The sequence below is a fragment of the Calonectris borealis genome, chromosome 4 (genome assembly GCF_964195595.1).
Source record: "Calonectris borealis chromosome 4, bCalBor7.hap1.2, whole genome shotgun sequence".
Lineage (NCBI taxonomy): Eukaryota > Metazoa > Chordata > Aves > Procellariiformes > Procellariidae > Calonectris > Calonectris borealis.
The window spans coordinates 29620309-29631106 of NC_134315.1; the positions used below are offsets into that span (position 1 = coordinate 29620309).

General features: G+C 41.6%; 1 protein-coding gene across 1 annotated transcript; it reads right to left on the bottom strand.

The window, feature by feature from the left end:
• Nucleotides 1-2584: 2584 nt before the first annotated feature.
• On the bottom strand, nt 2585-9116 carry COMMD8 (COMM domain containing 8). The gene is made up of 5 exons (XM_075149013.1): nt 9011-9116; nt 7467-7622; nt 6334-6486; nt 4710-4865; nt 2585-3074 (listed from the first exon to the last, which is right to left on the bottom strand). The coding sequence occupies exons 1-5, from the start codon at nt 9053-9055 to the stop codon at nt 3054-3056; spliced, it is 531 nt and encodes a 176-aa protein (XP_075005114.1). The 5' UTR covers nt 9056-9116; the 3' UTR covers nt 2585-3053.
• Between the last annotated feature and the right edge of the window lie 1682 nt (nt 9117-10798).

Consider the following 10798-nt stretch of genomic DNA (forward strand, 5'->3'; position numbering starts at 1 on the left):
AAGCTGAAATGATTATCAAGAAAAACATTATTTTTCTGAAATCAAGAGAAGATTTCTATGAAATGGAGAGAAGTGCAATGAATGCCAATGGAGGGCAAGTAACATTATTTTTATAATTCATTTTTATATTTTGTATCAAGATATGCTGCATTTTCTGATTCAAATTGCAGGTGTGTTTATGCCATGTGAATTTCTGTAGGTGCTTTTTACATGTTGAAATTAAAACTTCATACAGTGTGTCCATTATATGTACTATTTTCATTAGGACTTTTGGTTCAAAAGGCCTACTATTTCTGGTCTTAATTACATGCTTAAGAGGTCTGTACATAGTACCTGCAAAACCACAGAGGTTTCACCAATATATTTATGATGGTTGTTTTCCGTTTTTTTGCCCACGCAACCGCAGGACCCAGAAGTGAGCTGCTGTGCAGGGGCAAACACTAGAAGAACACGAACACATGTCCCTGAAACAGGACAAAAGGGGGAGCATCACCTGGGAACAACCCTTACAAGTTAGTGTGGTGGGACGTGCAAACATCGAAGCCATTCAACTTACCATCACCAGCTAATTAGAAAGAGCTCAGGCCTGGAAGAACACAGAAAAATACAGATGAGGGCAAAGTGAGCAGATAGACAAGGACAAAATTTAAAGTTATTTAACGTTAATGGAATCTCTTTAAACTCCTGCACCTTTGGTCCAATTCCTACGCCTTCAGAAGATTTCCCTGGTTCCCCCCTTAGTCACAGACTCAAGTGGCTTTGTAAGTGATGCTCCCCACATCACAGCCCCTCCACGGCTTTTGTTACCAGTGCGGTTCTTGAATTTCACTCTGGTCCCAGCACGCAGTTCCTCCAGAGGCTGTGACGTGCGCTGCGGTGCTTTGCACCGTATGAAAATCTGGGTGGAAAGGCAATGGCAACCTCCTTACCTAACCCCCCGTTCTTCGGCCCAGAGGGAGCACGGCCAGGCATACTTGACAGACATGCTCCTGGCCACATGAGCTTGTTTTAGATGTTTCTGTTACACGTACATTTTTCCTATTCACTACCTTTTCATGTCTACCTGCATTCATCAAAGTGTATGTTGAAGCTGACACCAGTATAATGGGTTTTGTGGAATCTCTAGCTTTTTGCATCAATTTGGCCTAGTACAGTCTCCGCAATTGCCTTATTTGTCACAACTGGAGACCTTGCTTGCTCCAGAAGTACCTAATTGTCAGAGCAGAGACAGAACGAAACCACTTTCTGACAGATGGTACAAAGTACAGGGCAACAAGATCTCTCCTCCATTCTGTTTGTTCATTTTCCTTTCCATTTACTGGAGGCCATTACGTGCCTTACGAGGACGGTTCATTTCTCTGTAGAGACGGAAGGTCAGGATGCACGTTTCAAATGCAATTCCATGGCAATCATGTCTTAGCTGCTAGTTCTCAACTGTTCGTCAACTGGTGCTCCTCTCCCTCTCTAGCCATTCACATGGTGGTGTTATGCTCCCTGTCAAAAACATCATTTTGATGGTTATATAAAAACTACTCAGACTTTCAATAAAGTCTAACACCCACGAAAAAGCAACTCATTGTACATTTATTGCTGTCACATCATAACAAAAACTGTCTTGTCTTCTTTTTTTTTAAAGCAAAAAATCATTGAAAAATGATTCTTCAGCCTTTCCTGTTCAGTGCTGCAGTAAAGGACAGGACAAATATAGGATGATACTAGAAGCGAAACACCAACACTAGAGTAATTATAAATCCATTTTTACACAACTTGCTATAAAATTTAAAATGAAACTATGTAAACTTTAAGTCTCTACTACTAAGAAAAAGTCAGAAATATTTTTAAATACCATCTACATCTTAAAAAAAATTGCTTTCTATCAGCTAGGTATGCGGCAGATTTTGCAACAGAAGTTTCATAGGTTGAACGTAAAAATGGAAGTTATCATTTGTGGCCTTTTATTGTGGAGAAAACACATAACTTTATTTTGAAGAATTTACTGTATTTTTGAACAATTGATCTTTAAAAACTAAGAAGTAGCGAAACAAAAGCTCTCTTCAGCAACATACTGCAAAGTAAGTTTTAAATATCCACTTCAATATTCTTTGAAGTATAGACTTTCTAGGTATCTGCTTTCTCAAATGTGTTCACAGTACATTTGTAAGTTGTATAAATGGATAAGCACACAAGTGTCTTCTATCCAAATGACATCCCAAACTTGATAGTGTACACTCGTATGAAACAAATCGCTAGCTGTTTATTATTTCTGCTACTGTAAATAAAAGGAAGTTTTCAGCCCTTTTGTCCTAAATGATAAAAACAGTAAGCCAACAATAAAAATCAGTTAACAAAATCAATTACCAAAACTTAAGCCTCTTTTCTCTACAAAAGCCTACTAGCAACATATGCCATCACAGTACAATGATGACCCTGCTTGAGCAGGTGAGTTGGACAAGATGACCTCCAGAGGTCCCTTCCAACTATTCTGTGATTCTATACTGCTTTTGTTTGTAAAGCTGATTTTTCCTAGCATCTAAAAAGATCGAGTTTAGTGATTAATAAATTAAGAAACAATTCACTGCAATCATTCACACAGAAAATCAAGTCTTTATTTACTATTTACAAGTATAAATACATTAATGCTACAAGTACTCTGTCATGTTCTTCATTATCATAGCACCTTTGATATGCATAACATATTACGCAAGTAAGACGCCTTAGTTTTAATAGGCACCTGTGCAGTCACTGCCGAAGTTTAACCAAAACAAATATGGCACACGTCATAAGTGATACTTTTCCATAGTTCTATAAATCTTTAGTACTAAAAGCAACTATACATTGGATTTTTTTATTTTTGGTCAAACAGATACAAGATTTTATTGTTTTTATCAAAGGATTCGTAGTTTATTTGATCACAAGTCATAACGGCCTTCTCACTTCAGTATTTTATAGCATCAACAACTTTTGGCTTTGCAGAGAATTTGTCTTCCCCCTGCCCGCCCCCAAGTCAATTGGGGAGCCATTGGCAGCAGATACTGTCGATGATCTGAATTCCATCATTTCAGTTGCAAGACAACCTTCAAAAAGGAGAAAAGGAATGAGATTAAAGTTGGATGAGACCAAAACTTAAGCAGTCTAGGAAAAACAGCTTTTTGCTTTCTGTTACAGTATAATATGCAACTGTATAAACATGCCTTTCCTCTGGAAAATACACCATCCCTCTCTCAGCTCTCTTTGACAACCTCACGCAACTATCACTTCCAATAACTTTCTTCAGCATTTACGCAAACCATTCCTCAGCTCCCTGTAATCAAAAAGCAGAATGGTAATTTCCAGGTCCAGTGAGATTCCTTCAGCACAATGCAGAACCAAGGGACCATTTCTAGAGTGAATTCCTCCTTGTGCACGCATAAAACTAAAAGTAAGGAGATGACAACATCCCACAGCTTCCATACAGACCTTCAAGCTGAACAAAAGGCATGTGGAGACTGAAGTCTGCCCGGAAGAATTCTTGTTTGCATAGTGTGAAGATCATGACAAGCTACTGTGTTTATTTAGTTTTGGAGTTAAAAAAACAGGGGAAAGAAAGCTGTTAAGGGCTCTCATTTCACGAGAACACCACCTGTATCTGGATTTTTCTTACTGGGAACTGTGTAGTTATTCAGAGGTCTCACATCAGCCTCATTAAAGCAACTGGTAGACATAATCTTAGTGTCTTTTGTAACTCAAAATATTAATAGCGCTATTATAACTTTGTATTTAACTCTATGAGCTATAAAACTATTATTTTCAGTTGTTATATACTGATGAAGATTTTTTCTAAACGTTGGTCTACAGATTCCAGCCATAGCATCACAACATTGTATAAAACATCTAAAGAAACCCCTTACTTGCTAAATGTTATGAAGCAACTAGAAGCTGCTAACTTCAAAAACATGTTGATACAACACTTTCAGATCCATCCTGCAAAATGTCAGAGAATTTCATCTCTCAGATAACAGACTTAATAAATATTTAAGACATTTTCAGATTTAAAAAAAAACTACTTTCCTTCATAACAGAGCCAGAATTAATACTGAAATTAAAGGGAACAAGGAGGGACTCCAGGATTCACAGTTATCACCAGGGTGCAAGTCAGATGACTTCTTCCCCTAACAATTTTTCTTCAAATCCTCTCTTCCCTTAGTCTTCTCTATTAAGAAATCTGAGACACTCCAAATAAAGTTTCACTTGAAATTTTCTTCTTGTGTTACCGTATTGAAATCTTTGTAACTTGCCTCCTGATTTACTATGCCATGGAAATTAAAGCACTCAATTTGAACCAGACAACTCTCCCATATGCATTCCCAGCCACTGATGTTTTGTGAAGCTGGGGGGAACACTGGATTTCTCTCCAATCTTTTAAAATCAACTCTCATCTGACACTTTGTCATTTCTCCTCCTATTCTCACAAGACTTTTTAATACTGCTCTGAACAGGCTATCAGGATTTTAATTACATTTTCAAAAAATTGTAGACTAACCTGTGCTAAAAAAACCCTAAAGTCTATCCAAGACAGTCTGCCTTATGTGAGGCTTTCTGGAACTCTATAGTCATTTTGCCAATGAATCATTTACCTGGGATTTTCAGCAAGATACCCAGAACAAACAATTTCAGTTAAAATAAACTCAGTACATGAAAAGACAGGAACAAAGGATATCAGTAAAAGCTACCTTATTAGCTGCTTCCAGTGCATTTATTAGGTTCTGCAACTCTTCCTTATTCATCTCTATAGAAATTGGTTTAATTTCACCATTTTCTCTCACATCCAAATCAAGATTGAGAAGTGGCATTTGCAGCATGGAGATCTTATCACTGGAGAGAGCAAGCTACGCAGATTGATGAAACAACAACATCAACGCGTAAGGTAGAGCCATTAAGTTTTGTCTTTCATAGCATCACATCTGCACTTTATATTGAAAGTGTACTACCCAAACAAACATCAACATGACAAAGCTAACTTCTCACAAGTCATCTCTGCAGTTTTGGGGTTTGCTTCCCCCCGCCCATTGTTGGGATTTTTGTTTGTTTGTTAATACCAACAATATATTGAAATACTGAAACCCCTCTTCATAGCAATACATTTGTCAAAACAATTTGCTAAAATTAACTGGGCTGCTACATTTTTGTATTCTAGGTGAAAAGAAAGGATACATTTGATCATGGCTCTTTAAAAGTGAAGTATGTGAATTCTGAAGTCACTGTATTCAAACACTTCTGGTAATCAACAAGTAAGAAGGGTCTTATAGAAGGGGGCAGTTGGGAGAAAGAGGACACCTTTGTGCATTTTTCAACTCTCTCTACAGCTGATCAAACACTCTTTGTCAGATATCCTATTTGACAATCACTGATGAAGAGGATTACATACTAATTGTGCTTTCCTTTTTGTTTACTATTATACTCACTCTACTATAAATAAGGCTTTTAAAATATATTAAAATCAAAGATGAGTTGATAATACTGTAGGTCAGTATTGTACCCACCTATCTTACTTATTTAGAGAGCAGAATGTGGTACAGCAGAGGAGAGACAACGTCCTTAGGAGGATTCAACTATGGCAAGCAAAAAAAATCACAACCAGCTCAAGGCATCTCTTTGATTTCCAAAGCTGTTTGCTGCACAAATTATTTAACACTTTTTGAAACGGAAAACTATTTAAAGCTCTACAAATCTGTTGAACAGCTCCCATGGACTAACTAAACAACATTAGTTATACTGTTTATATTTTAAGTCTCTGATAGAGCTTAATTTAAAGCAGCTGTCTTGGTAACCCCAAAGCACCATCCAACTTTAGGCAACACAGTTATCATTGGCTTATTATCAAAATAAGTCTAAAGATAAATTATTTAAAACTAATTATTAAATAATTGTTTATTGCAGGAATCCAAAAATTTGAAAAGAGTCAGGGCAACACATCCTAAATCAGTGTACTCCTCCTAATTTTAAATATTTCTTCTTCCTTTGAGTAAAAATACTGTCCATTCAGGCCTCAAAATCATAACAGCATATGAAACTTTCAGGTGTTCCTGAATAACACTCAATCTCCTTTTAGGAAAGAGATAGGTATTGCAGCTTTAAAAGAAAGAAGGGGCGGGGGGAGAAAAAAGAAAGAAGAATTTTAGTTTTACAGTTTATACAAATTTCTGGCAAGTCTTTGATGTGTCATCATGCATGTGTTTTTCTGATACCTTTAAAAATTGAACCATGCTCCAGAATGAGCAGGCCTAAGGGGACTATATCAATAGTAACTTCTGTGTTGTGGAACACTTTTCTCAAACGTTACGGCAATACTCTCACCTTTAACTGCCAGTCAAAATCCTGCAGCTGGGCAGAAGAGATTGCATTTACTCTTTCCACTAGAGCATTCCTGATTTCTTCCTTTCTGCCTCTTAGACATTTTGTGATTGCTTCTTGATAGTTTGAATTTAACTCATTTATCTGCTGAGCAGCCTACAAAAATAAAAATTGTGATTGCTTAAACTATGAACCACAGAAATAACACGTACCACCTGTAATAGCTGTGCTCTGTAGATATCCAGGCTTCTACCCAGATAGCTGTTATACCAGACTCTCATCTTTCTTATACCGCCCTTAGTGGCTGCTCTCTGTGTTTGATAGTTAGAGTCAGTATTAAAAAAAAAAAATTTCTTGTAATTTAAATTAAAGAGACCAGAGGATGGAGGCTTTATTGGCCTTCTTAGACACCACCTTAAAATCAAAACAAAAAAACCACACACAAAAACAACACAGGTTTAGCTCTGAAAGTTTCTGAACATCAGAGTGGAGACAAAATACATTAGTTTAGCTGAAACAGATACATTGATGTACAGACCTTCCTATGGCTACACAAGTATCTTTCTTTGGTCTAGCTACTAGCAGGTAGTCAAAATACGAGCAATGGGCAAAAGATGAGAATGGAACAAGTTTTTGCAAAGTTTATACATATTGGAATGCCTGAATTATTGTCCCTGTCCCACATGGTCGTCCATTCACCAGTCTAGATTTTTTTTTTATTTACATGCAATCAATATTTTAAAACACTTCACTGCAGTATTAATGAACAAAGGAAGCCAAACAAGAGCATGAATTGTTTTTATTACTAATGAACAGTAATGACAGGTTATGTATTTTAAGGTAAACAGATTTAATTTGGTGGTTACTTAAGAGATCAATTTAAGTGACTAAAACAGTACTTTAGCAAGTAAGTATAATCCAGTTCTATAAAAAAAAAAAGTGTCCAATTTCACTTTTTCTTTTAAAAGTCTTCTCAGTGTATCTCTAAAATGCTGCTAACCTTCTACCTGTTTAGGCTTAGTTTGCTACTATTCAAATGCTACACTATAAAAATACTTTAGTACTAAATAAACTACAAGACTAATCACTCCAGTATGATCTCTCAAAGTCAAGCTCAATCAGTGATGAGCCCTTACCTCTTCGTCAGATATGTTTTTGCCAACCACAGTTTTGAAATACATCATTGTTTCTTCTAAAACCTCCATCCACTCCGACAAGCTCCAAATACTGCCATAATCCTGGTATCGAGGATACGCACGGCCACATATGCCATCAACTATTTTATGAAGGAACTGAAACAATGTGATACATAATTTAAGAACATGATTCTACCACAGTTAACCTACACCAGATATGAGACTGATCAGGCAACTCGGTTACGACCTCTCCCTTCGCTGGGTACTGTCTCAATGCTTCCTCCGAATGCAGCCCATGCACCATCCTAAAAAGTCATAAAGAGGTAGTCCTTGAATAACTGTCCTCCCCTCTCCCCCAAAGTCAATTCACAAGGTTTGGCCATAGAAACCACAACGTGATTCAGATTCACCTACATTTGGACTTAATAGTTTTGTGCACGACTATCATGTACTGCTGAGCAGCAGTACTGCCACACCAAAGGGCACCTCAGTCATCTCTGCACTGGGATTGTCAGGATGCAAAGCACAACTCAAAGTGCCGATCTCCAAGCCTGCACCTGTGGATCTCTCGTCTCCCAAACCACTGTCCTCTAGCACTGAGGTTCTTCCATATGCCTGGCTTCTTGGCCTGCTGCGGCAATTTTTCTTTGAGCACCGTAGTGAGGCAAACCCAGCCAGTCCACTATTTCACCGAATGGAAATCGATGGAGCCTCTCCGGGAGCAGCCCGGAGCTCCCGCAGGCAGGCCATCTCCCTCAGTACCGGCTTGCAGCGCTGAGCCCTCAGAGAGCGGCAGACTTGCGCTTGGAAGAGCTCAAGGACATTTCCAATACTCTAACAGCAAAGCGAGCCCAGAAACACCCGCTGGGTGCAGTCCCAGCGTATTTTGAGCTGGTATTTTTGGTTTCGTTTTGGAGAGGCCCAGAGCGGCGAGGGAGGGCAGCGCGGGCCGCAGCCCCGAGAGGCCGGCGAGGGGAGCAGGACCGCTCTGCAGCCCGCGGGGCCGACGGACGGCGCGGTCGGCCTCCCTCACAGATGCCGGAGAGCGGCCCCCCAGCCTCCGCGCGGCCAACACTGCCCTCCATAGCCCCGAGAGGCGTTACCGGACACCGCCCGGCCGGGACCGCGGGGCACCCGCCTCCTCCCGCCGCGCCCCCATCCCCGGTTCGCTTCACGGCGGCAGCGGCCTGGAGGCCCCGTCCTCACGGAAAGCAGCCGCGACGTCGGGCGGGGAGGAGGGCGGGCTGCTGACCGGTACGGCGGCCGCAGCTCCGCCTGCCTCAAAGCCGCCGGGACCCCGCTGCCGCCCGCCCGCCCGGGGAGCCCAAGTCCAAAACCCAACCCGCCTCCTCCCGCCGCGCCCCCATCCCCGGTTCGCTTCACGGCGGCAGCGGCCTGGAGGCCCCGTCCTCACGGAAAGCAGCCGCGACGTCGGGCGCGGAGGAGGGCGGGCTTCTGACCGGCACGGCGGCCGCAGCTCCGCCTGCCTCAAAGCCGCCGGGACCCCGCTGCCGCCCGCCCACCCGCCCGCCCGGGGAGCCCACCTCGAGGGCCCGTCCCGGCGGGAGCTTCTCCAGCAGCCGCAGCATTTCCCGTTCCAGCCGTGCCCGCCGTCCCGCGGACCACGTGACCGCACAGGCGGCCCGCAAGCACGCGCTTCCCCCTCCCCTCCGGCGGCGAGGCGCATGCGCACGCGCAAAGACCCGCCCAGATCGCAGGTTCGAGTCACGGCCCCGGCGCCGCGGGGCTCGCCCAGCGGATTTGGAGGGCAAACCGCCGGTCAGGCGGCGAATGAAGTTGAACCCCCCCGAAATTTTACGAGATTTTATATGCAATAACACTTCAGCTATTTTTACATTCTGCCTGTTTTGCAGCTTTGCTTTTTCACTCTTAACAGGCTAACCTTTCATCTGATGGCAGGGGAGGAAGTTCCAGGCTTACAACAGGCGCCACATCTCTGATATCAAATGGAATTGAGGAAGTTAGGAGAAATACCAACTACAGGACTTCATGCTGCTGGTACAGCATTTACCGTGAAAAACTCATTCCTTGTTTCTGCTTTGCCGAAGTGGGAGTCCAATGCTAACCAGACCGTGGAGGTTCACAGAACAGGTTTTAGCATTAGCAACGACCTTTCCATGCCTTAAGTTGATTTGAATGTGAACATGAAGAAGCAAAAATGCCCCGACCACTTGTACCAGAAAACCAGTACGAATTCAAGTCCCAGCAAGACACAAAACTGCACAGAAACTGAAATACCTATAGGCAGAACTTATTTCACTGAAATCACTAGGCTAATTCACAGAAAAACAATTATGCGTATGTAAGTATAACACTGGGCTGTAAGAATATGAAACCAGCTACAAGTCTGTACTGGTGGATATAAGGTCTGCGGGAAATCCCAGGCTGGTTAAGTCAGTTTGCAGCACATCTTCTCCCAAGACAGGTATGTGGCCTTGTAGGAACAGTGTGGTGTGGGGGAGTTTTGGAGAAGAAACAGATGGGGAAGAACCGATGTCATGTTTTGCTGACTGTAAACTTTCAGATGTACCAATTTCTCTCAGGGTTTGTACTGCTAATAGATTAGATTTTTAATAAAGGCTTCTGGAAAATGTATTTACTTTTATTACGGAGAAATTACTTGATGCTGCTGTTAAATTCAGGAATAGCTGAAAATGCAAATAATTATTTTACATAATTTTCAATAATAATTTCCTTTATTCCCCTAGAACTTGCTCTGTTAGATAACTGGAAACCTATCCAGTTTCTTTCGACTGTACAATGTTGCACGCTACAAAACAGAGCAGCAGGGGGAGCTTCTGCTCTAAAAAAAACAGACCCAGAGACGACACTGGGGAACTCTGGAGGCGATCCAGACTTGGAGAGAAATACGTTAGGGGGAATAGAGAAAGGTAATGAGTGTCCCGCTCAGTTGAAAGGGATCAAGCAAGTGACAAATGCAAGAGAGCAAAGATGTAACACATGAAAGACAGGAACGCATAAAAGAGGACAGGGAACCACCATTCTGTCTGACACAATCTTCAGTGAACGCTTTCAAAGCACCTTATTTTTTGCAGGTCTGAAGAATAAAGAGTTTCACTTTTCATAGATGTGTAATTTAAAATAATATTTTGGATTCAGCCTACTGACATATGAGGAGCAAAGTCAGACTGCGCGAGGAAACCAGAGCTGGGTTAGTCAAATCCATGTTTCTAATCCCGCGGACAACTACAAAGTAATAGGGCATACAGAGCTGGCCTTTGGCAGTTCGGAGTTTGTTTGGACTTGCATTATTTGGATCTGCCATCAGGTCTTAGGCCTTAAAAATACCA